The sequence below is a fragment of the Macrotis lagotis genome, chromosome X (genome assembly GCF_037893015.1).
Source record: "Macrotis lagotis isolate mMagLag1 chromosome X, bilby.v1.9.chrom.fasta, whole genome shotgun sequence".
NCBI lineage: Eukaryota > Metazoa > Chordata > Mammalia > Peramelemorphia > Peramelidae > Macrotis > Macrotis lagotis.
Window position 1 is genome coordinate 467270922 of NC_133666.1, and position 27201 is coordinate 467298122.

The 27201-nt window shown below is 33.4% G+C and overlaps 1 protein-coding gene across 11 annotated transcripts in view; it reads left to right on the plus strand.

Moving 5' to 3' along the window:
• ANKRD12 (ankyrin repeat domain 12) overlaps positions 1-27201 on the plus strand; it is a 202872-nt gene that overhangs the window by 84704 nt on the left and 90967 nt on the right. For 9 of the 11 annotated variants that reach the window (XR_012471634.1, XR_012471635.1, XM_074201603.1 and 6 more), the window contains one exon: positions 19814-19882. The exons of 1 other annotated variant lie outside the window; for it this stretch is intronic. Coding sequence is in view for 7 of the 10 variants with exons in the window: in XM_074201603.1 (XP_074057704.1) it covers positions 19814-19882 (69 nt within the window). In the remaining 3 variants the exon portion in view is untranslated. One more of the 11 variants, XM_074201606.1, reaches the window with a different exon arrangement.

A 27201-nucleotide genomic window follows, 5' to 3' on the forward strand; every position in this document is an offset into this window, starting at 1 on the left:
CATCTAATATACTCCTAGAACTGTTTTTAAAATCACTGAATTAATTTTCACAAACTTACAGGATCTCTTAAGACTGAATGTGAACTTGGAGATATCCCTCCCCTCATTTTATAGATTAAGAAACCAAGGTCTAGTGAGATTAATTTGCCTAAGATTATATAATTTAACAGTAAGCCAATATTCTAGCATATGATTACCTCATGCTTCATCTCATCCCAAGTTATTTTATCCCTTAGGTAAATTATTAATAAGGATTTTTCTCTGGAATGCTTTCACTTTGTTTACAAAAACAATCATGTATCTCCATACTCAATATTATTGTTTTATTTGACCTTCAAATTTGTGGAGGTTTCAACATATCTTTTGGAAGATATAGAAACTTGAAATTCTCTTTACCAATAGTTTATATAGTTTTAGCATATTTTCCTTTCATATTTCTATTATTTTGTTTATTTGAAGTTAATCATTCTCTTTACTTTAAAGAATTTTACCTTGGAGATTTGTGGTTATTAAGATTGTAAGAAATCAAAAACTTTAATTCAAGTTACTATGTTTCCTCTTAAATAGTTTAATAAAATTTTATGTGCCAGAGTTTTTATATTGAAAAATGATCATATCGCTTCAAGAACTATTAAGTTTATCTTCATTGTAAATATTAAGGATTAAATATTGAAACTTGTAGAACTTCTACTTTTAATTTTTAAATCACAATACTCCTTTGAATCCAAAAGATCAATGTTACTAGAGAAACTAGGAAAATCCCTGCTATCTAATGCCCATCATTTGAAGAACCTCTGATGAGGTTCATTCCTGCTGATGAGTTAGTTACATGCATGCTGATAGTAGTCATAATGTTTGGAGAGAGTACTTTGAGGCAGTTCCAGAAGGAATTCCTGCATAAGCCCTCCTCTTTAATTCCCCCATCCTCATTCCCTTTCTCCAAATATTATCCATGGTTCCTTTTGAATTTAAGTGATTTTTGATGCACAGAAAACTCCTAATCTTTTTTTTCAAATTTCTTAATCTTCAACAACAAATATGTACTGAGTGCCAGCTATATAAAGGGTGAAATTCTAAGTACTGTTAATAGGAAGAAGGATAAAGGCCCAGCCCTTGATCTGTAGTTCATTTCAGCAAACCTTTATTAAACAGATGTTCTGTAAACTACACTGTGTTGAATACCATATATATAAAGATAGGAAAACAATCATCAGTTTCCTCAAGGACCTTGTCATCTAGTATATGTATAAGTACATATACATAATATGATAAAAAGCATGATCTATAGAGCAAATTAGAATTTTAAAGTGCCAAAAGAATATTAGAGGAAGGAGAAATCACTTTCAGCTAAGGTTCAGGAAAAGGAGAATGGACTTAAGCTAGGCTCAAGGAAGAGAAGAATTTCAACAGGCATTGACAAGGAAGGAATGCTTTCCAGTCATGACAGACAGCTTACACAAATGTATGGAGGTCTGAAAGTGCAGGATGATTAGTGAACATTTAGTAGCCACTTTTAACTGCAGCTTAAAGTCTGTGAAGAGTACAAATAGAAAATGGCAAGCAGAGTGTTTTGTCCTACAGGAAAGTATTTGAAATTCAAAGGAATTTCTTTGATCAGCCTTTTAAAAAGGTAATAGTTACTCTTGTTTTGCCTTTATGGGATAAAGTTTGAAAAGTCTTGATTATGGCTACTGAGAAGCAAAAAACAAGGTCAGCAGAGATTCATTTTCTTTTAAGATCTTTACTCCAGTATTTGTTTATAAAATGTTGGTCACTGGGCTTTAGAAGATTGTTTGAGCTGAATATAAGTTCTGGAAAGACCTGAGGTTGATAAACAATTTCTTGAATAAAGGCTTCATATCTCAAATATATAGGCAACTTTGTCAAATTTATAAGATTTAAGGCATTCCAGTTCTAAAGGATTTGTTATGAAAAATACCATTCACATCTACTTAAGGAACTATAGAGTCTGAATACAGACCAAAGCAAGCCATTTTAAAATTTGTTTTATGTGTTTCCCTCTCATGGTTGTGTCCTTTTTACTCTCATTCTTCTTTCATAATATGATTAATATGAAAAATATGTTTAACATAATTATTAGAGTATTGGCTGTCAAGGAGAGGGGGAAAGGAATATGAAGGGGGGGAGAAAAAATGTGAAATTCAAAACCTTACCAAAAAATGAATTTTGAAAATTATCTTTACATATGGCTGGAAAAATAAATAAATTTATATATCATTCCCCAATTGATAAATGTCAAAGAATATGTAAATAGGAGGAAGAAATCAAAGCTATATAGAGACATGTGAAAAAATACAAATAATTATTATTGATTAGAAAAATGTAAATTAAAACAACTTTGAGATGCCATCTCATACCAATCAGATTGACTCCATGATAGAAGGGGGGGAAATGTCAGATGAAGAGAATGTGGGAAAAATTGGGATGCTAATACACTGACAGTGGAATTGTGAACTGATCCACCCATTTTGGGGAGCAAACTGGAATTATTCCCAAAGAGTTATAAAACTGTGTATATACCCTTTGAACCAGTAATATCACTCTTAGGTATTCAGGTGATAAGGGGAAAAGGAAGAGAACATCTCTCTCTCTATATATATATATATATATATTTATTTTTATATATATATATATATGTGTGTGTGTGTGTGTGTGTGTGTGTATACATACATACATATATATATATATATACACAGTTCTCTTTGTGATGGCAAAGAATTGGAAATTGAGGGAATATCCTTTAATTGGAGAAATGACTAAACAAGTTGTGGTATATGATTGTGATGGGATACTGCTATGCTGTAAGAAATGATGAGCAGGTTGATTTTAGGAAAACATGGTAAGACTTGCATAAAATAATGAAGAGTGAAATGAGCAGAACCAAGAGAACATTATATATTTTAACAACAATATTGTTTGAAGAGTGAACTTATAAAAGGACCTATGAAGAAAGATGCTGTCAATCTCCAGAAAAAAGAACTGATATATAGAATTATGTATTGTATAGTGTCATATATATACATACATATATATATATACACATATATATGTGTGTGTGTGTGTGTGTGTGTGTATATATATATATATATATATATATATATATATATATATATATATATATATAATCTTTGTCAAATACTGACCTTCTATAATGAGAGAGAGGAGGAGGGAAAAAACTTAGAATACAAATGCAGCAAAAATAAATAAGTAAAATAAAAGGTGGTAGGGGTAAGAACCATACTTGGGGTATAGTTTCAGTGACAGAAAATGATACTGTTTTAAAAGAATACAGAAAGAATTAGTAGGGAATTGGCCATTAGGTGGTGAATTCTGTAAGAAAAAAGACAAAATGATCTTCAATCCTATAAGATTCCCTTCTGTTTCTGTGGTAACAGGTACCTGAAAAGGAACAAAGGATACTAAGGATCACACAATTTTTAGAGTATCTAAAAATCATCTCACTTTGAAGTGTTTATTATGATTCACACAAGCAAAAAAGAGCAACCTGAACATAATGGCATCTTATGTGCCAATATCTGTTGCAAAGGATGAAAGCATAGAGAAGTTCTATGAAGAGTCATTAAGACCTTCAGAATTAACTTGACATATACTTAATACTCAAGAACTATAATTCAGAGGCAGAGCATAGGAAGAGAGAATGGAAAAAATAATTTGAAAATCTATTTCAGGATCAAAAAGTGAAAGAGATAAAAAATATAGATTATATAGCAGCTTGCTGCTTATAGATTATGAAAATTGTCATCAGCAGTAGAAGAGAAGATATTAGAATTGGTAAATACAAAATAATATCACCAAAAAAAGGAAGTAAATTAACTCTATTTGACAGGATATCACTTGTTTTACATGTAGGAGTCATTTCTAAATTATGTCTCAAACCATCATTTTATTTTAGAACAAAAATCAAAACTAGTTCCAGATTAGAAGAAAAGAGAAAAGAGTGAGACTAAGCACACAATTTAAATTGCTCTAGCTTGACATTAAAAAAAAAATGTTGCCCCCAAAGTGGGAGATAAAGGGTAAAGCAAGTTTCCAAAAAAGTTTAGTGTGAGACCCAATTAAAGCAAATCACCCTGAAAAACATTCAAAGAAGAAAATTAGAGGACAATAAACATGAAAAATGCAATTAATCTGTAAACTATTTTCCTCATCTGTAACATTAGAGTCATCACATTGGGACTTTTTAACATCTCAGTCCCAGTGTGCTTACATTAGGAAGTAGAAATATTAAAGAAAATAAGGATGGAAAGAGCAACTAGAGCCTAGCAGGCATACAAAGAGATCTCTTCTGAAGGCAGCCCAACTCAAGGGCTCCAAGAAACCTGATTTTCAAGGAATATGAAAGAGAGGAAAATAACCAGACAATTTGGGGCGGGGGGGGGGCACAGATGACATTACTACATAAAAAAAAAAGGCAGTCAGAACTACTGAGACTACTTATAAATCCCTTTGCTCTTACTGCAAAATCTGTTGAGCATAATTTATTTCTATATATCTCAGGATTAATAGCATTCTTAAGATTAGAAATAAATATTAGAAATAAAAAATGGAAAAGCTATAAGCTAGTGTTCACAAATGGCATTCTATAGCAGATTACAATTTAAAGTGTTCAATCATGGATTATATTGTTCTATTTCAACAAACCCCAGAACTCATCATAGAGCCTCTAAAATGAATTCTGCAATTACTCAAAATACAACCTATCAGTTTATAAAGGAAAACCACAATTAAAGGAAAAACAGTGAGCTGGATATGGAATTGAGCTTAAGGTTAGAAAGTCACAAGGCAACTTGATACACAGTGGATGGAGTACTAATCTTAGAAATCAGTAAAGACTCATCTTCATTGATTAAAATCCAGTCACTAGCAGTGTGACCCTAGGCAAGTCATTTAATCACATTTGTCTCAAATTCTCCTCTGTAAAATGACCAGGAGAAGGAAATGGCTCTAATCAGTCTAGTATTTCTGCCAAGAAAACGCCAAACAGGGTCACAAAAAGTCAGACACAATTGAAAAACAACTGAATAACAAAGGAGAGTCACCTTGATTTTATAAAGCTCTTTCAACAATTTCAAGTTTCTTCCTGAAAGAATAGTGAACATTTTTTTTAACAACAAAAGTAAATGCGAATCATGAAATAATACACTATTCAAAGAATAAAAATTGTAGGTCATTCAAAGGGCAGTAGGTGGATGTTATAGAGTATGTAATTAGGTTACAACCATGAATTATATTTTTAGAAATGATATAAAAGATATAAAATAAATGACATAAAAATGAAAAATGATATAAAAAGAAAAGATATGTAACAAAACAGAATAGATAATAAGGGGTCTTTAATGCCATACTCTTATCCACATAATATTAAAACACTTAGAGGAAGGTTCTTAGCACATTGGATGAATCCTTTTTGGATTATATAGGGTAGAATAATAAACTTGAATCCACAGGATAATGTTTAGATGGATGTCATATTACACTATTAGAGCTTATACAGACATCAGTGAAGTCACACTAAATCTATTGAAGATTAATATTTTTTTTCTGCCGTTGCTGCAAGTAGATGATAAAGAGAAGAAAAAAAAGGCAAGGGAGTTCAAAGGAGTCCCTTAAGTATTACTAATTACAGATTTGCTATCCCCCCAAATTTGGTACCTACTCTTTCCCATATTTACCAAGATTCTTTTATCAGTCACTTTTATCTTAGTTTTCTTTGTCATTTTTACTATTAATTTCATTTCACATGTTCTATTCTCTCACAAGAATGTGAATTACTACTTTGTTGATCCTGACATTTCAAAGACATTTCTTTTTATATAAATAAAATTCTCATGTCCTTTCTTCCAAATTGTTGGTGATTTTTTTAATTGGGGAAAAAACATTTTTCCCAAAGCAAAAGACATTTTAAAAAATAATTTAAACTTTAATATGTCTAATTTTTGGTAATATCTTGTTATTAAAAAGCAAAAATAAGTGCTAATAAAATAGCAGAAAAACCTCATAGCAAGAAATAAATCAGCAAATTTAAATAATTCATTTACGTTGGAGATAATATGAACTATGATCTAGGGGAAAGCCCTATGGTTGGAATAGGTCAGGCAAAGTTTTAAGGAAGGGGGCCCTATATACTAAGAAAGGAGAAAGTTCAGAAGCCAACAGTGATGAGACTCCAGGCAGAGAGCCAAGTTCTCAAATAAAGGATCTAGCTCACTATGCAAAGAAACAGCCGAGGCAGAAATCCAGACCAAAGGGGGAACCTACAATTTTGTCTCCAGAGAACCAACAGCTTTCCAGCTGTTTACTTTTGTAGAGACCCAAACCCAGTTCTGGAACTTATCGAACTCAGGCCAAGGGGACAGAAATCAGACTCTTATGATGGATCAGACCACTTTAGCAGTACTGGAAACTTATGGGTCCCAAGTCTGATCTGTCCTTGAGAGGTTGAAATAATACAGTATTCCATACTGTATCAGCAAAAGTACCAGTCCAACCTTCCCTCCGAAAATGTACAGAACCCAACCCTAACAAGTCTGAAGTTAGGAAGTAGTCAGGAAGATTAAGCAAACAAAAAAAAAATCCCACGATAATGAACTATAATAAATAGCAAAGAGACTCAAGAAACAAGTGAAGAGTCTTGAGCAAGCCACTTACCATTTGCCTTGCAAAAATCCTAAAAAAGAGAGAGAAAAGAAAAAGAAACAAATGAAGAAGAGAATGACTCAAAACATTTATAAGCAATTCCTCAAAGGAAAACATAGCTTGGGCAAAAAGTCAGAGTTCCCAGAAGAGATATAAAGCAAATAGTTTTTTTTAAATAATTTAAAATGTTTACAAAAAAAACAAAAGCACCTGAAGGAAAAAAAGGAAATCAGAATTAGGGAAGAAAGAAGTGGAAAGAAAATTAAGTTTGACACAAGAGAATTAAAACCTGCCCAGACAACACTCCATTTTTAAATAGGTTTAAGAATTTTATATAAATGGTATGTAAAACTAGACCTTTCTGAGCTTAAATAAAAAGATTAAATTATAAAAACCCACATTTTAAAAATAATTTTTAATCACTCTTGATCAATCTAATTCAATTCTTGTTTTTCTGCACTCCTCAAAGCTTGCTTCTATTTTATCAATACATTTGTTGCTGCCAATGCATCTAGCAGAAACTGCAATAAAAAGGGTAGCTACTAATAGAATGCAGTAAAATTCTTGGATTTATATTGTAGTTTGTGATGGACAAATTTTTGTTGATAAAGTTCAAGCTAATAATGTTTTAAAACATCTTCTATAAAGTAACTATCCAATTTTTAATGGTATCCTTTAGCATCTTGCTTATTTATTTAAATAATGCAATTTGATTTGATGCATCTTAATAACAGGACTTAAAACTTCTTTATGTAGTAATATAAACTCAGATCAGTCAACAAACATTAGGTTCCTATTTGTTCCAAACAGCATGTTAAGTATTGAAGATGCAAAGTAGTCTGTCTTGAAAGAGCTTACGTTCAAATGGAGGAGAAAATACAAACAAATTTAAGTATATATATATAAGACATGATTTCTTTAGGATAGGGAATTTTCAGGTGAGGAAACTCTCACTATTAACATATACCTTCTTTGCAATGTAAAGTCTTAGTAGCTTTGAGCAATATTCAACTCAAATAGAAAAATACTGACTTAGAAAACCACAAAATTATATTGTTATATTTTATTTTTATGAAACATTTTAAATTACATTTTAATCTAGTTCCCAGGAAGAGCACTTAGAACTTAAGTCATATAATAACACAACCAAGTATGGATCAGAGGGGGAAATTGAATCAACAGTTCCCCAGCTCCAAGGTTAACTCAGTGTCTTACTTGTGCAATACACAGAGATGGTCATAACCCACAAGAGTTCCATTTCTACCTTCATGAACTCTGAAATTCCTTTATCTGATCATAATCTATTATCATTCCACATTTTTTTCTGCTTTATATTTCTTAGCACTTAGCATGACCTTTACATGACTTTCTGTTCCTCCACCCCTTAGTTTCTACCCCAGACCTTCACTCTAGTATTGTTTACTCTCTCTTCCCTTCCTTTCCCTTCCCTATCCCAAGAACAGTACAACTCCACAAAAGATACTCTCCAGTTGCCCAGCCCCAATGTTAGATTACTCCCACCATCCACTGTGTTTACTCCTATTCACAGTCCTATTGAACAAAGCTGGAGATTATCCCAAAGCCATGCCAACTGGATCTATTACAAATGTATGTTGCATAATCTCAACTGAGCCTTCATTGTGGCAAGAGTCCTTTTATAATCCCTTAATTGAGTCAATATTCTATTCAAAGTTCCCATGGCACCCCTTTTCTTCCCCCCCCATCAGTAGTAAATATTAAGTGCCTTCTATATACTATGCAATTTACGTACTAGAGATAAAATGAGGCGAAAGACAGTCCCTGCCTTCAGGGATCTCACAATCTAATAGAGACAATTTGCAAACATACATACATAACAAACTATATATATAGAATAATTAGGAAATTATTAAAAGAGGGAGGAAAACTGTAAATACATAGTTAATAACATTTTGTCTTCCCCCTTAAAATGTGACCTTATTGAGAATAGGGATTGCTTTTTTTCCTGGTTTTTTTTTATTTCTCACAGCACAATATATGACACATAATAAAATGCTTAATACTTCTTGATGACTTGAATTGTTTTATGTTTATACATATTATCTTCCCTAGTAAGAATACAAGATTCTCACATTCGGGGACTGTTTCACTTTTGTCTTTGTGATCAGAACACCTAGTAGTTAACTAGCTTGTCATATAGTAAGCATTGTAGAAGTCAGCAAAGTCCTCCCTTCCCTCCTTTCTTTTTTAGAAATACTGAGAAAGGATTTAAAAATTATCCTAAATTTGAAGACTTTGATCTAATCTGAAAGAGAAACTATTATCAGTCTTTAACTGTCGTTTTGGAAACAGCATACTGTTTTCTTCTCTCCAAATTAGCCCTTGAAGGAATCCTTCTTATATCAGTTAGGATAGGGACTGAATAAAAGGCCCTTAAATGATCCACCTAAAAAATTGTATTCTCATTCTCCAGTCTCTGACAAGGATTATGACTCTTCCAAGAGAAGGAAGAAGTTTTTTTTATTACTTCAATTAATGGAAGTCTCTCTTTTTTTATTCACTTTTGATTGTCTGGAAAAAGTGAACATTGCACTGAGTGACCAAAGAAAAGCTGCATAGTTTTAGGGAAATGATTTTTTTATGGGTCTGCCAAAAATTTAGGGACCAGTGTTTGAGGAAGAAACTGAATAGTTTCTGTCACCTGAATAGTTACCTAAACTTTGAACCATTGCTCAATCATGATTATGAAATTGTCCTCATTCTCAAAATGACTTAATTAGAAAGATCTATCTAAGGACATGAGGAAACTGTCTGTTTGGACATTTTTCTAAACAGAAAAATGCTTGGATTTAGAATAATTCAGACTAATACTAAACATACAATTTTTGTTTTTAGAAGATTTGTACCTAATATAAAATTTCTTTCCATAGTACTTAATAAATGTTTTGTGATTGAGTCACATTATGATATTGGAGACTTAAATTTTAAGAAAGCAACAATGAATGATTAATATTATCCTTAATATTAAATATGAGATTACCTGGATAAATAGATTTTTATAGAGGTTTGAGCCCCCTTTTCAAATGACACAATTTAGGTAACTACTTTCATATTTGATACTATTGTTTTATTTCTCCAACATGTCAGATAAGAAAATTTAATTCTAAGTTGTGCATCTAAGAGTTTCAATCAAAGCAATGAATTTACTCCAAAAGACAAATTTTTCAAAGAATCTTGGAAAGCACTAATGAAAAAGGCTGAAACTACAAAATTACTTATGCACCTATGTAAGAAATCTCTTAACAATTCATACAAATATATAATATCAAGAGCCATTCCTTAACAAAGAATTGGTCAAAGAATATAAACAGTGTTTGATGAATTTCAAACTGTTAGAAATAATTTCTTCAAATCTTCAATAAGAGATGAATTTCATTTTTTTTCAAATCATCAATAAGAGAAATTCAAATCAAAACAACTAACTCATCTCATACTCAGCAAATTTACAAAAATAACAAAAGATGGGAATAATCAGTTTGGAGAAGCTATAGAAAAGCTATTGAAAGTCTGACTATCTGTTGGCAAAGGCGTGAATTGGAATTAAGACTACACTTACGCTTTAACCCAAAAGTCCAACAGTGAGTCATATAGTTAAATATCAAAGTCAGAATGTTTCCATTAATGACAAATATTTATAGCAACAAAATAATGAAAATTGGAAATAAAGTAGATATCCACAGTTTGGGGAAAACTAAACAGACTGTGGTATATCTCTGTAATGGTATATTATTGCTCTACAATATGAATATGAAGAATTTATTAAGGCAAGCTGTGAACTGATGCAGAAAGAAGTTATTAGAATCAGGAGTGCAATATGAAGTAATACAACAATATAAATGGAAAAAATAAAAAAAGAAGAAAGCCACTGCATAAGCATAAAACCAAACTTGACCCCAATGGATGAGAAAATGCACCTTCCTCCTTTATTTTCAAGAGAAGTGGTCTGGTACATATATTATCACATTCAGTTGATGTCTTGGGTAATTTTATTAAACTGTTTTTTCCCCTTCTCATTTCTTTGTTACAAAGGACAAAGACCTATAATTCATTGGGTGAGTTTCCCAAGTTGAAGTTATGGAAAGACATAGCCATCAAGCACACAGAATAGATAAGCATGGATAGATTGAGGTCTGCTTTAGAGGAAACTCCCAAATAAAGCAAACTCAGATCTATTTGAATAGTTGAATATTTTGTGAATTGCATGGGTAATAATCCTGACTACCATGTAACAACTGTGTAACTTTGCAGTCACTAAATATCTTCTTTACCTGGAATGCTTTCTCCCACAATACTTTCTGAAATCCCTGATTTCCTTCCAGACTTAATTCACACATAGATTTTACACACTGCCTTTCTTCCCCACCCTTCAACACCCCACCCCAATATTAGTGTTTCCCTTCAATGTTGCCGTTACTTAATTTGTTTATGTTCTATATAACAGTATTTATATGGTGCTTTAAGGTTTGAAAAGTTTTCTACAAATATTTTATCCTTATCACACCTTGAGAGATGTGAGCTATTATTATTCGTATTTTATAGATGAGAAAACTGAGTCAGATTTAAGAGACCCCAGGTGACACAACATTAAATACCTAAAGTCAGATTTAGCTCAGGTCTTCCTGCTTCCTAGTCTGGTACTCTTATCCACTGCGCTGCACTATCTACCTCAGTTTTATTTATGAGAGGAATTATGATGCGTTGGATAGAGTCAAGTAAACAAGTACCTATTCTGTTCCAGGGTTTGTGCTGAAGAGTACAAAGAAAAGCTAAAAACTTTCCCTGAACTCAAAATAGGTGGGTGACACATTAGATAGAATGCTGGGCAGAGTCAGAAAGAGTTGAGTTCTAGTATTATCATTATTATTGTTAATTATTAAGAGAAAAACAATACATAAATAACTATGTACAAATAAGATACATAAGTAACTACGTACATATAGATATATGATAAATTAGAGATAACAGAAGTGAGGGAGTAGTTTTCAGAGGAATTGGCAAAGGCTACTTGTAGAAGGTTGGATTTTAACTGAAACTTGAAGTCAGGAAAGGCAGTATGTTTAGACAAGGGGAAAAAATTCCAGTCATAAAGGGTAACCTGTGAAGACGTGCTGAATAGGGAGATGGGGAGCATCTTGTGCAAGGAACAGTAAAGAGGCCAGACTCACAGGATTGAAGCATTTCTGGAGAGAGAGTAATATGAATAATATTGTAATAATAACAACTATAATGATAATAGTTTATATTTATCTATCACTTAATATATGCCAGGTATAGTGCTAAGACTTTACAATTATTATCTCATTTGATCTTCACATCAGCCTAGGAGATTGACAGAGGTTACATGACTTGCCCTGGATCACACAGCTAGTAGTGTCTGCCTGACTGTAGACCTTGTATTTTATCCACTGTGTCACTTAGCTGCCCTTATCCATTAGAAGACTTGACAGGTAGAAAAGATGCAGATTATGAAGGGCTTGAAAAGACAGAGGGTTTTATATTTGATCTAGAGGAAATTAGGAGCTACCATAATTTGCTTATAGAGGAATAACATGTTTAGACTGGCACTGTAGGAAGAGCTGAATTAAAAATAGATTAGAGTGGGAAAGACTTGAGATTTTTTAAAAGGTAGAATCAATAGAACTTGGCAAGTGATAGGATATAAATGGTACAAGAGGGGCAGCTAGGTGGTGCAGTGGGTACTGACCCTGGATTAACTTTTAATTTTAAAAGTACAGATAATCATAAAAATCATAAGATAATAATGAAATTAAGACTTTCAGAGTATACATGATCACTTTTCATTCTTCTTTGAAATAATTTTAATTATTTATAAGCTTTTTCATATATTGAGCCAAAATCTGTCTCTCTGTAACTTGTTTCTACTGATTTTACTTCTGCCTTTTGGAACCAAATAGTGGACAGCTAGATGGCACTGGGGACAGGAGGACCTGAGTTCAAATGTGACTTCAGACACTTTATAATTTCCTAGCTATTTGACCTTGGGTAAGTCACTTAGCCCCAATTTCCTTGCCAAAAAGAAAAATAATAACCCCTTCATTCATTTAAAGATTGCTATTGTGTTGAGACGAGGTGGAGAAGACGGTTTTATTTCTTCAGGTTAAATATTCCTAATCATTTCTCAACTTCCAACCAAATTAGAATGAACATAATAATCTAGATGTGATTAAATAATGGAACTATTCTCTCCTTTAGTATGGATAAAGCATTTTTTAATATAACATAAGGTAATGGAAGCTTTTTTGACTACTAAGTCATACTTTTAAATGTCATTGAGTCCTAAAATGTCTAGATCTTTTTTTCATACTGACTGCTTTCCAGCTGTTCCCGTTTTTCCCATTGTACAGTATATTTATTTATTCATTAATTTTTCCAGTTATATGTAAAAATTATTTTCCATTCATTTTTGCTAAATTTTCTCCCTTCTATCCTCTCCTCTCCCCACCCTAAGATAGTAAGTAATCTGATATGGATCATACATGTACAATCATGTTTACATGTGTTTCCAAATTAGATATGTTGTGAAAGAAAAATCAGAACAAAAGATGAAAAAACACGGGAAGAAAAAGCAAAAGCCAAATTTAAAAAGTGAAATTCAGTGCATTCAGGTACAACCTGTTTTTTAAACAAACTTCATACCTATAAAATTTCATTTTATTTACACAGGCCCTTTGTTCTACTTTGCTAACATCCTTTTGAATCCTGATTCTATCATATACTTTGTAAGCTAGTCCTCCTAGCTATCTTCTGCAAATTTAGAAAAATGTGTCATTTCTGCTTTCATTCAAGCCATTGTTGAAAGTATTAGATGGATTATAATATCTAAGAAATTTTCTAATAGAGTGTCTCATGTGATGCTCTATTAGAAAATTTCTTAGCTATTATAAAACCATTAATCCAACCTTTCCAGCCAGTCATTCGCATCTCTACAAATCTGTCTTCCTCTGGAACTCCATTTGAAACTTCACTTGAAGTGAAGATGTGAATCACAACTCTTTGGTATAGTCAATGTGACATCTAAAAACTTTTCATATGATATTTCATACCTTTTGCTTTAATTCATGATTACCTGTGATAACTCATTCTGCTTGCTAAATTGAACATTTGTACTGTGACTGTGATCTTACTGACACTTTGGGAGATTTAATTGTGCAAGACTTTAGAAAAAAATTTAGAAATCTATAAATTTCTTCCACTTTAAATTGCCTTCATTTAGAAATATTGTTTTGTTAGGGCCTTATTATAAAAGTAGCCAAATTTTTCACTGATGTCATTAACACAGGCTTTTCTGTTATCTTTAAAAAAAGAAAACAAGAAAAAATAAATCTTTATTAAAACAACATCCTAAGGGGCATCTAGGTGGCACAGTGGATAGAGCACCAGCCCTGGAGTCAGGAATACCTGAGTTCAAATCTGGCTTCAGACACTTATTAATTACCTAGCTGTGTGGCCTTGGGCAAGCCACTTAACCCCATTTGCTTTGCAAAAAACCTAAAAAAAAAAATCCTAGTAAAGAGAGACTATTGTCCTTAAGGTCAAGTTAGGGATAGCTAGGTGGTTCAGTGGATAGAGTACTTGTCCTGGAGTCAGGAGGACCTGAGTTCCAATCTGGCCTCAGACACTTAATAATAACTCTGTGACCCCATTGCCTTAAATAAATAAAAAAATTTTAAAAGATCAAGTTAGAAAAGAAACAACTAGATGTAATGACTTTTAGTATTATTTGGTCCCTTCCTCTTAACTATTACCAGTTACCCCTAAATTCAACTCTGAAATTTCTCCGGGCTTACAAAGAACACTTTTAATTTCATCAGAACCTTCTGAGTTGAAAGTTCTTTGGGTGTGGTGTCCTGACAGCAGTGCTCTAATTTTGGGGTCAGAATACCATCAAAAACCCATATTGTTTACTTTTCTTATTTGCCAGATTCCTTTCCTTCACTGTATTTGTATCCCTAGGACTTAGCATAGTGCCTGGTACATAATGTATTTTTAATAAATATTTATTGGTTGACTGATTATAGTCTCAACCAATCTATTGAACCTGTTTGTTACATTAGGGCTAATTAGAAACATGACCTTACCATTTCCTTTGGCTCCTCTACAACAGTTTTCCTGACTGTTTCATGTCCTAAAGCCAACAGGAGAATACAGTTAGTTATGAATATGCCAGTGGTCTGCATGAAACCATTTGTCTTCTAATGAGGAGAGTTTCTCAGGTGCTTGACCCACTTTTAGAATCTTTTTTTATTTCTAAGGTGACTTCACTTAAGCTTCCTTTTACCACTTTATTAAAAACAAATTTTGCCCCCTTATTAACTAGCTCTAAGTAATTAGAGCTCAAACTGCTTTCTTTTGAAAGAATAGTTTATTACTTTTTCATGGTCATTAATTCATGTCTACACTTTGTTAGTTCTTGACAGCAGTTTTTTGGTGGGGGTTTTTTTACATTGCATTTGAGAGAAGGGGAGAGGCTGGGACATGCCTAAGCATGAACCAAAGCTGGAACCTGCTTAGCCAGGAAGAGAGAGAGAAGAGGAGCTGCTAAACATAGTTATACTACCTGGGCTGGTTGGCAGTGCCCCTCTCAGGGTTTTCAACTCACCTGCTGGCCCTCCTTATGGGACTGGTCCAGTGCCTATTAAATGGGTGAGTTCTCTTTTACTAAAGATCATGGCACTGATGAAAAGGAGGAGGAGGAGGAAGATGATGAAGTTGAAGATGATTCCAGAATGAAGGAAGACAATGGGGCACTGGTCTGGAGTGATGATAATCTTGACACCACTATGACTGACAGGGACACTGTGGAATTCTATCCAACACGGTAGGATAGTTTGCTCCAATATATTAAAAAATAGGTAAAACCCCTTCAAAAAAAGGCCCTTCTATCCCTGCTATCAAAAGTAATGCAGCAGTGGTATCTGTTGTATGATGTGAAAAGCTATTCCACTATGAAAATTTTGACAAAGGGGCAGGCAGTGAATTATGATGGTCCAAGAATAGAAGTCAAAGAGGTTTCCCAACCCAACTAGACTCTTTCACCTGAAGTAACCCCAGTGTTCACTGAAGATAACTGAGGAAGTCATGAACGATACAAACATCATTTTGGTGACTCTCTGGTATGAACACTGGAAGAAACTAGTTTTGGAATATGAGAAAGTCGCAAAAGAAAGTACTGAGCACTTTCCACCCTTGGCTAAAGTAGACACCAGTGCTAAAAGAGGGGATTTAATGTCACTGGATAACCAGCTGAAGATAACTGACAAGGGCAAAGCTTTTGATTACAGTGGCCTATGAGAAAAATATAGGATTTTGGACTGCACAATTGAATAGTCTGGATTTCCATCCAAAGAACTCTTCCTTTGAACCAAGTTTAGGAATTCCTGAAGAATGGAAGTGATGTCATTATCACTGACAAATTCAAAGGCGTGATTAACCAAGCTTACCAACTGTAATAGGATATTACTGAATAAAGACTACAAATTCCAGCATACTTTAGCATTAAAGTTGCAAAAATTCCTAAAAGTGCCTTCCATAAAGTTGACTGTGATGAAGCCAGAAAAAAATTTCATTCTAAATATGAATTAAAAAAATTCAGGAATCCATTAAAGGAGGCTCTCATCAAGGATAATATGGTGAAGTATGTTAGGCAATGGATAGTCACTGAACAGCTTCCAGTGATGCCAAAAGATGTTAAACATCTCTTCATAGTTGACTATTAAATTGTGGGCTTAAGTTTTAACCATAGAGATGCAACTCAATTTTGGAGAAACAAGGTCTTGGAAATTGCTAAAAGCTTTGTTGAATACAAATTTGCTGTTAGTAATGAGGGTGAGTACTCCTCCTAAGTGAAGGACTTGAGATTTAGCAACAGAAGCAAAGATTTCAATGCACCTATCATGGCAGAGAATGGCAAGAAGTATGCATGAAACCAGAGAAATTTGATTTAAAAGTACATGGGGTGGGCGGCTAGGTGGCACAATGGATAGAGCACCGGCCCTGGAGTCAGGAGTACCTGAGTTCAAATCCGGCCTCAGACACTTAATAATCATCTAGCTATGTGGCCTTGGGCAAGCCACTTAACCCCATTTGCCTTGCAAAAAAACCTAAAAAAAAAAGTACGCAGGGACTTTGTGTTGGCTTTCTGAAAAGGAAAACAAAAATCGATCATCAATCCAGTCTATGACAAAAAACAACAAAGATTGTGGTTGACTTCATTTTGATGGACCCCATGACAAATGTCCTTATTGGATTCTATGCCCCATGGTGTGGAAACTGTTAAGTAGAAAAAGCCTTTGTATAAATTGGGGGAAGAAGTATAAGCATAAGAAAAACCTGGGTAACCAAGTTGGATGTCTCTGCCATTGATCACTACAAAAATGGAAAAATTTCCTACCATCTTCTTTGCCTCTCACACGGATTTTTTTTTTGCTAGGCAATGGGATTTAAGTGACTTACCAAAGGTCACACAGCTAGGTAATTAGTAAGTGTCTGAGGCCGGATTTGAACTCAGGTGCTCCTGACTCCAAGGCCGGTGCTCTATCCACTGCATCACCTAGCTGCCGCTGCCCCTCACACGGACTTTTTAAAAAATACCTTACTAAAGTCTGAAAATGAGAAGAGATTTTTGACCACATTTATAAAAGACCACCCCTCAAAACTGAGCAAGAACAAAGAAGAGTTTTAAAGACCAGGAGGAAGAAGGAAAGGGACACACACAAACACTCTCTCTTCTCTGTGTAGTTTTTGAATGAACGGTTGCTGAATGGGGAACCAAATGAACTTTTAGTCTAAGGGAATTGAGTGTTAAAGCATTTCAGCATCTGATTTTTTTCTTTTTTTTCACATTGTGTGTGTTGTGACTCAGAAAGAAAATATATCTATTTTATCATTAAAAATGAATAAAAAGAGGGGCAGCTAGGTGGCATACGAGGGGCGGCTAGGTGGCATAGTGGATAAAGCACCGGCCTTGGAGTCAGGAGTATACCTAGGTTCAAATCCGGTCTCAGACACTTAATAATTACCTAGCTGTGTGGCCTTGGGCAAGCCACTTAACCCCATTTGCCTTGCAAAAAAAAAAATGAATAAAAAGTTACAGTTAATAGGGTAGACCACCTCATTGTTATTAGTTACCTGCCAGTCTACTTACCTTTGAAAATATTCAGGTTCTAATACTAAATTGTTAGGAACTAGACACCACTAATAGAAGCTATTGAAATGTTTTACTTCTATTCCTATTTTTTTAATTTATTTTATGGCAGTTGATTGCAACTGATATATGTCTTGTTTTAGCTTTTTACATTGTCCCTACGTGATTTTTTTAATGCGTTTTTCCCAAAGTTTTCCTAATTTTCTAAGTATTTATTTTCAGTTGTTAACTTAATCAGTACCCTTATGGAAAGGGCTTAGTGCCTTAATTCCTTTTTAAATTGGGATTTCTTTTTTGCAAAACAATAAATAAAGAAGAATTTAGTTAGATTAAACATTTATTAATTGATTACTATGTGCTATGTTCTGGGGAATAGATACAAGCAAGCAAGATAGTTCTTATCCTGAGAGATCTTTCATTTTAAGGAGGGAAAATTTGCACATAAAATGAAACTAGAAGAGGATAAGGAGAGGGGAAGACATCATGATGTGGATATCTGATTTGGGGCAAGACATGGAGTAAACTCATCTTTGCACAGTGGTTTATATATGTCTTGCATTTTTTTTATTGTTTTTCTTTTATACCAACTGCCTTTGTCGGGATACGTTTTGTTCATTTCAGTAAAACCTCATTTATTTATCTGACATTTTCAAAGAGAAATATATTCTAGTTGAATAATTTTTTCCAAAGAACTAAAGTTTATTCTTATATACTTGCCAACAATAATCCAGTCATTTTGCATGGAGTTTTTTCTCTTTTCTCTTAAACAAAGTATTTTGCACATATTATCTTGTTCCTATATGATTCAGAATCAGTGCTATAAGCATCAGTGATAGTATATATTCTACCTCTTAGGAGTCTATTGAAGCATATAGAACTGTTTGCCTGTATGTGGAGCTAGAGATATTTGATATTGATCTTTAGATTCTAGACTTTAGATAATGAATAGTTTCTTAGAAAATAAAAGATTATTTCATAGACTCTGCAGTACATTTAATACCATCCACTTTCTATTAAAGGGACAGTTTTATATGATGCATTTTAATTAATCTAATAGTTCACTAAGTTTATTATTTTAATTTATTGGTTCTTGTTCACTTATTCATTTTTATATTCATTTGTCTTAGAATTAAATGAAATATTCTGTATTTGTTAGACTTTTGTATTAATTTTGCTTTTATGGCATTAAATCTGACAATAAAATGTTACATAAAGCCTTCCTTAAATTGATATTTTCAAAAAGCAAAAGTGATTTAATTGTAGAAATAAAAATTCCATAAACAGTTAGTTGTCTTGAAATATATTGTTGAAGGCTGGATGTTGAAAAGCATTTAAAATGAACTTTCATAATGTATGTTACAACTTTTTTTGTATTTACCTAATGTGCATTTCTAATTTTTAGAACAATAGAATTTTAATTAACAAATACTGTAGTTTCTGTGGTTTTTCTTTCTAAACTTAGACACTATTTCTATGCTTAACCCAAGTTGATATTTATCATATACATTCCCTTTTCTCATTCATAGTTAGAGTAAGGAATAAAACTTGATTCAATGACTATATGTTTTCTGACAAATAACAGCCTTAGAGCATATTAAAACATTTAAACTGATGATGATTACAAATTCATATCATTATCTATGAGTAAAAGTCATCCTTATTGGATCTTCATTTTGCACCTGTTGGTTGATTGTTTCTGGGCAAATTCTAGATCTTAACTAATGGTTCTTGATCTGGCTTAGATCAGAATCATTCAGGGAAGCCTTAAATACAGTTCAAAATCCAAAACACTTTTTTAACACCTAGAAAAATAAAAAATAAAAAACTCTTTGACTAGCTGGACTTCTTTTTTAAGAAAAATGTCAGTTTGTCATATACTTCATTTCCCGCCGTATGCTTTTTTCTTTTCTTCTGTCTCTTCTCATTCTGTAGATTCAGATCCAGGACATACAAGTGAAAATTGGGGGGAGAGAATAATATCTTCTTACAGGACATATTCAGGTAATTAGATTATCAGGTGTTCCTCCTTCAGCCACTGGTTTTTGACATATTTGCTATTAATAATTATTACAACAGACTAATCCAAAACCAGTCATTTCTAACAGATAACTTTCTAAAGCAAACTTTGATAAAGAAAACTTGCATTAACCAAAAATTTGCATACTTTCACAGGTAGTATGGAAACATGTTCCAGATGCCATACACATGACAAATAACTCTTTTTCCTTCTTATTATGTATATGTGTGTGTGTATACACAAAAACAATGTGGTAAATTTATTATGTATGATAATGTGTGTTTTCTGTAGGATAGCTACAAATGGAAGGTAAAGTCCCAATAAATTTGATCTTTTTGTTACTCCTTTCTTTAGTCATTAACTCTGCCAGGTAGGCTGTAACTTTTCCTCATCTATCTCACTTTTGAAAAGATAATTAGAACTCTTTCTTATTTATAATTAGACTCCTCCAGTATATTACCTAGCATCTTAGATGTTTGCAACAACTTTAAAGGAAAATAGAAACAGAATGGAGAAATGTCCTTTTATAGAGATCATTGGAAACTTTATTGTACTGTTGTAGCCATATTTCATGTAAGTATAGAGAATATTTTGCCATAGCTTATCACAAAAGAATCCAAAAGTTCAAGGGCACTATAATACTTTTAAAAATAAACTTTAAGTGTATTGTTAAATATTAAATTAAATATTGTTAAATATTGTTAAAAACTGATTTTTTGAGTATTTTTAAGCATTTCCTGTCTGAGATAGAAGGTTCTTTTTTTTATAATGTTCTAGTATGCTTAATCCCTAAGCATTCAAATGCTATATTTTAAAAAGTGACTAATTAAAAAAATGAAAATAAGTCAGAATTCTCCTAATTACAGAGGAGTAAATAGTCAAGAACAACCCCTGAAAACCAGTTGAATCAATATAGCATTATCCTGAATAATGTCAATTTAGGATTTGTCACTGAAGTCATATATGCCTATGTCCCATAGTTTCTAGTATAACATTAAAACAGTTTCTGTTTTATTAGAAATTAAAAATTAAAATTAAAAAATTGGAACTCTTAGCTATCTGTTCCACATGACAGCTACATATAGTGAGAATTATAGACCAAATATCTCTGTTGTAAGTCATTAAGAAGGATTTGTGTACAAATTGTTCTATCAGAAATTTTAGATCCATAGATGTTTCATTGCCCAGTAATAACAGCAAAATCTTACTGGTTTTCTATTACTGGAATGGTGGTGCATTGAAAATTGATAAATAAGCCTTCAGATATTCATATGTAGCAGCTGATAATTGATTAATTGACATTTATTCTTTGAAATATAACTCAATTTGAAATATAACTCAAATAAGTCACTAAACTCTATTATCCTCCATTCCCTCATCTGCAAATTGGGTCAATGTGAGGATCAAATAAGATAATAATTTTTAAGAACTTAACACAGAGGCAGGTTAAGTGCTGCAATGGATAGAGCACCGGCCCTGGAGTCAGAACGACCTGAGTTCAGATACTTAATTAGCTAGCTGTGTGAACTTCAGCAAGTCACTTGACCCCATTGCTTTGCAACCCCTCCCAAAAAAACAAAAGAACTTCACATAGTGCTTAGCACACATCAATTTACAAATGGATAATCTCAAGGAGAAAATTATATTGGCTCCTATTCTGGGATTCCTTGCCTGCTGATAGCTATCCCAGAATAGGAGCCAATATAATTTTCTCCTTGAGATTATCCATTTGTAAATTGATTCTAGGGCAGGGAAAAGACCTTTGTGTGCCCTCAGAAGTTTGAAAATTAAAGATCCACCCACATATATAAGCATGTTTGAAAAATATCAATAACTATTTATTAACTTAACTATGTGCCAGGCACTGTGATAAGTGATAGAGAAAGAAGCGTACAAGACAGGCTCTGCCGTAAGGAGCCCACAGTCTAATTGAGGGCGACAGCATGTAAACAACAATGTGAAAACAAGCTTATTCAATCAAAGGATAAATTGGAAATAATCAACTGGAAAGGCACTGGAATTACAGAGCTTCCTACAGAAGGTTGCATTTTATCCAAGATTTGAAAAAAAAGGTGGAATTGAGGAAGGAAAACATTCTGGGCATGAGGGACAGCCAGTGAAAGTGACCAGAATCAGGAGATGAATTTGTTGGTCAAGGAATAGCAAGGAGGCTGGTATCACTAAATCACAAAAAGGGAGCAGCGAGATAGAAGATGACAAGAAATATAAAGGTGCACACTGCTCTCTTTGAAGTTCAAGATCCTTCTCAGAGTGTAAAATAAATATTTCAATAGAAAACAATATATATATATATATGTATATACATACATATACATATATATATGTATATATATATATATATATGCACATTTATGAAGAGAGTAACAGGGACTGGCCAATAAGAACCCAACCCTTATGAGTATGTATGGAACGATTGACTTGATGAAATTCTCCACATGGATTTTGGAGCATGCACAGATGTTTTGAAACTATTTCTGGTCTACTGACTATGACTTTTTGATTGCTTGTTGAATCAGAACTGGGTAAGACTCCCACAGTAATCAGGTCTTCTTCCTGCCTGGCTATGGAGTGAGGCAAATAAGCTGCTATGAGTAATGGGAGGATCTTGATCTTCTCTCAACCTGGGGCCAAGACCATGAGCACCCAGTCTTGCTATTGTTTCTGTCCTTGTGCTTATTCTTATTCTGTGCCTTATGTTAGAAGGAGTATTAGAGATAGAAATAGAGATGTGCCAGTTTGGTCAACCAGAAACTATGTGTATGGAGTATGGCCTTGGCCCCAGGGAGAGAAGTCTAGGGCCCCTTTCCTACCCTGAAGTCTATAGTAGCATCTACTCTTTACTAACACAACCAAGAAGAAAAAGATTTATTTCCCCTTCCTCTTTCCCTTCCCTCCCATGATTTCGTGTACACATTGAAGACTCAGCAGCCAGTTGAAAAGGCACATGGTAAGTGGACTGGAGACAGACATAGAGTACCTCTTCATAGTACAAAGTTCACATAAGCGATTGTATCAGGATCAACACACTGCTTACTAACAAGGGCTGAGATTTCAGTGCCCCAAAATAATGTCTCTTCTACTCCAGAAAGCTACCAAGCCTGCCTACCTCTGATCATCTTGGCTGTGAATGTGTTCCAAAGTAGAAAACTTCTATCCTTTAAAATGTCTTACTTGACTATGATAGAAGTTTACTGTTTTCAGTGGAGGGAGAAGAGGAGAGAAGAGAATTGGTAAGAAGGCTTGAGAATGAGAGAAAACTTCTATCTTTTAAAATGTCTTACTTGACTATGATAGAAGTGTGTTGGTTTCAGTGGAGGGAGAAAAGGGGAGATGAGAATTGGTCAGAAGGATTGAGAATGGGAGAGGCTCAACAATCCAATCCAAAATTTTTCTTCACTTCTGAAACATGCATCTGAGTCTGTAAAGTTCATTTCCTTATAGTTGTCTGAAGAGTCAAGTGAATATTTTGGATTTTTTAAAGTCTTAAAGACTTTTGGAAGGGTCAGGGGAAAAATACTTTGAATTATTTGGCATTTTCATGATAAACAGTCCCATTTCAGGTTGATACTCTGAAAATATATTGACTGCAGCATTGAGGGTAGGTATTACATTTTTATACATGCCTAACCTGTTCAAGTGACCAATACCTACGTGTTTCAGTACTTGGAACTTCTGAATCAAATAGGTTTGGGTTGTTTTTTTTTTCTGTGTAGGGGAGTATGCTAGATTTTGGCTTGAAAATCATGAAGGGAAACATTATTAGATTCAAAAAGACATATTGAAAGTTCAAATCCTTTGGAATACTGTAAAGTTTAAAAAGCACATTTTAATATATAATATTCTGTGATTTTATTGAATCTAGTAGCAATGACATAATATTGCCTCTACAGATTGTTCTGATAATTTTGAAGCAGCTAAGTAAAAAATAAAGTATTAGGCCCGGAGTCAGGAAGTTCTGAGGTCAAATCCAGCCTCAGACATTTAATAACTCTGTAGTCGTGGACAAGTCACTAAACTCTATTATCCTCCATTCCCTCCTCTGCAAATTGGGTCAATGTGAGGATCAAATAAGATAATAATTTTTAAGAACTTAACACAGAGGCAGGTTAAGTGCTGCAATGGATAGAGCACCGGCCCTGGAGTCAGAACAACCTGAGTTCAAATTTATCCTCAGATACTTAATTAGCTAGCTGTGTGAACTTCAGCAAGTCACTTGACCCCATTGCTTTGCAACCCCTCCCAAAAAAACAAAAGAACTTCACATAGTGCTTAGCACATAGCAAGGACTATATATGTTAGTTTTTTTATCTTCATTATTATTAGATATTTCGCAACATGTTCTAGACACTTTTTATATGGCATTTTTTACCCTAGTCACCAAACTTATTAATGCTTGTTATATGCTAATTACTATCATATTATACCCCAAAAATATTAAATTAGATAAAGTAAGTCCAGTAACCAAATGAAAGAAAAACATAGAATTCAAGTGAATTCCAGGAACATTTTTTTCTCTTGCTATGTAGTCTCATGTTTTATATGTATCGATGATATAGCAGATGGAGAATATTGAAACCAAGCAGGTCCCTAAAGATCATTCCTATCATGCAAATTGAATTCATGATTAAATTTTTCCAAAATATATAGTTTTATTTTAAAAAAGTTATACAGAAGAAATTTCATTAAACAAATAAGTCATTTGGAAAATGATAAAATTAAAGGAAAGTATTGATATCATAAAAATATGATAAAGGGCCTTTAAAGGAAATTTTGCCTTTTAAAAATCTTTGCTTATTAACTTGTACTTAAACAAAACATAACATGGCAGATAACATGCTGATACCTTACATAATTATCTAATGATAAATTACATTTCCTTAGATTTAACTTCATGAGCATTGAAACTTATTGTAATGGCACATTTATGTCTACTAATAGTAGAAAAATAGCAAAAGTATTAACAATTATTGAAAATAAAAATCATTTTAGACTCAAAGTATCTGATGCATACACGATTGCAAAAGGATTTAATCTGTTTTAAAGTTATTTTGTTAGATCTCAAAATTAGGATAAATAATCAGTAATCGTTTTTTAAGCACCTACTATAGCCAAGTACTATGCTATGCAATGGAAACCAAAAGAGACAAAAGATAATTCCTGACTTTAAGAAGTTCACAATATAACGAGAGACAACAAATAGATTTCAACTAAGAATTTATCATTTGTTCTAAGATTTTTTAAATGGTACTAGAATTTTAGAAATAAAATAAAGAAATGAGAAACATTGACAATATATTTAGTTTGTACAGACTTTAATAGTAGTTGAACCTTATTGAATAAGTAATGTTTTTTAGAAGAAAATTACATCAAGATACATTTAAATGACCAATGAGTTTGGGCCACTGTCCCTTGACTAATTGTATTGGGATCTGGGAAACCCACCAGTTTTTCTAGGTTATTTGAATTCCATTTCATAGCACTCTGGTCTACTGAAGAGTGCATTGGAAGAATTAATATGATCCTTTAAGACTTTAACTTAGTCTTGAGGGGTAAGTAGCTCACTGATCAGTAGCATCAAATTAAGAACCCCTTGAATGAAAACAAAGTAGAAAACAAACAGAGAATTCAAGTGAATTCTAGGAACGTTTTTTCTCTTGCTACGTAGTCTCATATTTTATATGTATCCATGATATATCAAATATAGAATACTGAAACCAAGCAGGTCCCTAAAGATAATTCCTATCATGCAAATTTGAATTCATGCTTGAATATGTTCTATATTCTCATTAAAATTTTTAACACTTTTGGAAATGAGACTAATGAGAATGAAGTAGTTTCATAGATATATCTAGTTAGCACCTGTGGCTGTAGAGAAAGAAGTGAGTACAAATGCAAATGGTTTTAGAGTAACCAAAAGTAGGTTCCAGGTTCAATTTAGATCTCAATAGATATTAGTAAAATACCAGACTTGTCTGATATGAGTCAGGATATAGGGAGAGTTACAGGAAAAAATATCAAAGTATAGTCAAAGCAGATTATAGGGCGGGTCACAAATATGGTTCATGATGAAAATGTGAAGGAAATGGAAGACTAAGACTGCGCAACAGTCTACAGGGTGAACAAAATGTTCTAACAGATTTTTCTTTGGTAGTGGAACAGTCCTACCCTGATTTTTGTTATATTGCCCAATTCTTAAAGAAACCAAAATTCCTTTAGGGTCTCAAAATCTTCTAGGCTTATATCAGCTCCTTCAACCACAGGTATCCCATAAGAAGAAAAATACTCTTAGGACAGATGGTAGGCTCCCTAGACTAAGGGATTATAATGACTTACCTTTCCTTTCACCCTTCTACTCTCATCCCCAACAGGGTCCTCACTTCTAGTCTTAGTCTTCTAAGATAGGGAATAACCATTCCAGAAACTCATTGTGTTTGATCTGGAGGACACATTAATGCAGATGAGAAATCCCAGGCCCTGAGAAATAAAGAGATTATCTTATATGCAGCATTACACAACTAGTAAATGTTAGAACCAGAATTTGCACCCAGGAACTTGGCACCAAATCTAATACTCTTTCTAATAGACAATGTTTCTTCCTTCCCCCAATCCCACACACAGTATCTTTTTCCTGGCAAAGTTGGGATCTACTTTGGCCTACTGAGATCTTTTCACTGGAAAGTCTGAACCAGCTTCAGGGTACATAGAAGATTTCTAGATCTGTTTCTTGGATCCATAATCCTTCCAGTTTTAGAAGGTACTAAAACCTTCCCTTTTACTACTTAAGTATAGAAGAAATCATATTTCATATGTGAATTATTTTGCCCTTTGGTCTACTATGGGAGGAAAAAATTATAAGGTATAGAAAAGATAAAGTCAACCTAATCAGTACAAGGAGGAGTTAGAATTTTAAGGCATAATCAGTAGGTGGGTATCCTTAGAAGGTAAGAAACTGCTGCCCACCCTTTCTCAGAAGACAAGTAATATTGTCCTATATATACTTCTAAACATTTCCAATCCTTTTCCCTGTATTGCATTTGGAATTTTTCCCCTTTACTAGGTGGACAACTCAGTCCAGTACCCAAGTGGCTTTTGTTTCAAAAAGCTAGATGTTTCCATGACTCTAAAATCTTTGTTGAACCTAGAACTTCCAAAAGAATTCCACCCTGCCCCCCCCAATTTTTTTTTAAGCAGTCCCATGTGTTTGTTGCTATTCAGAAACAGCTTTCTTGGACATGTCTCTGACTTTGAAGATTCTGGGGTTTCCACTAATATTAGCTGAGGA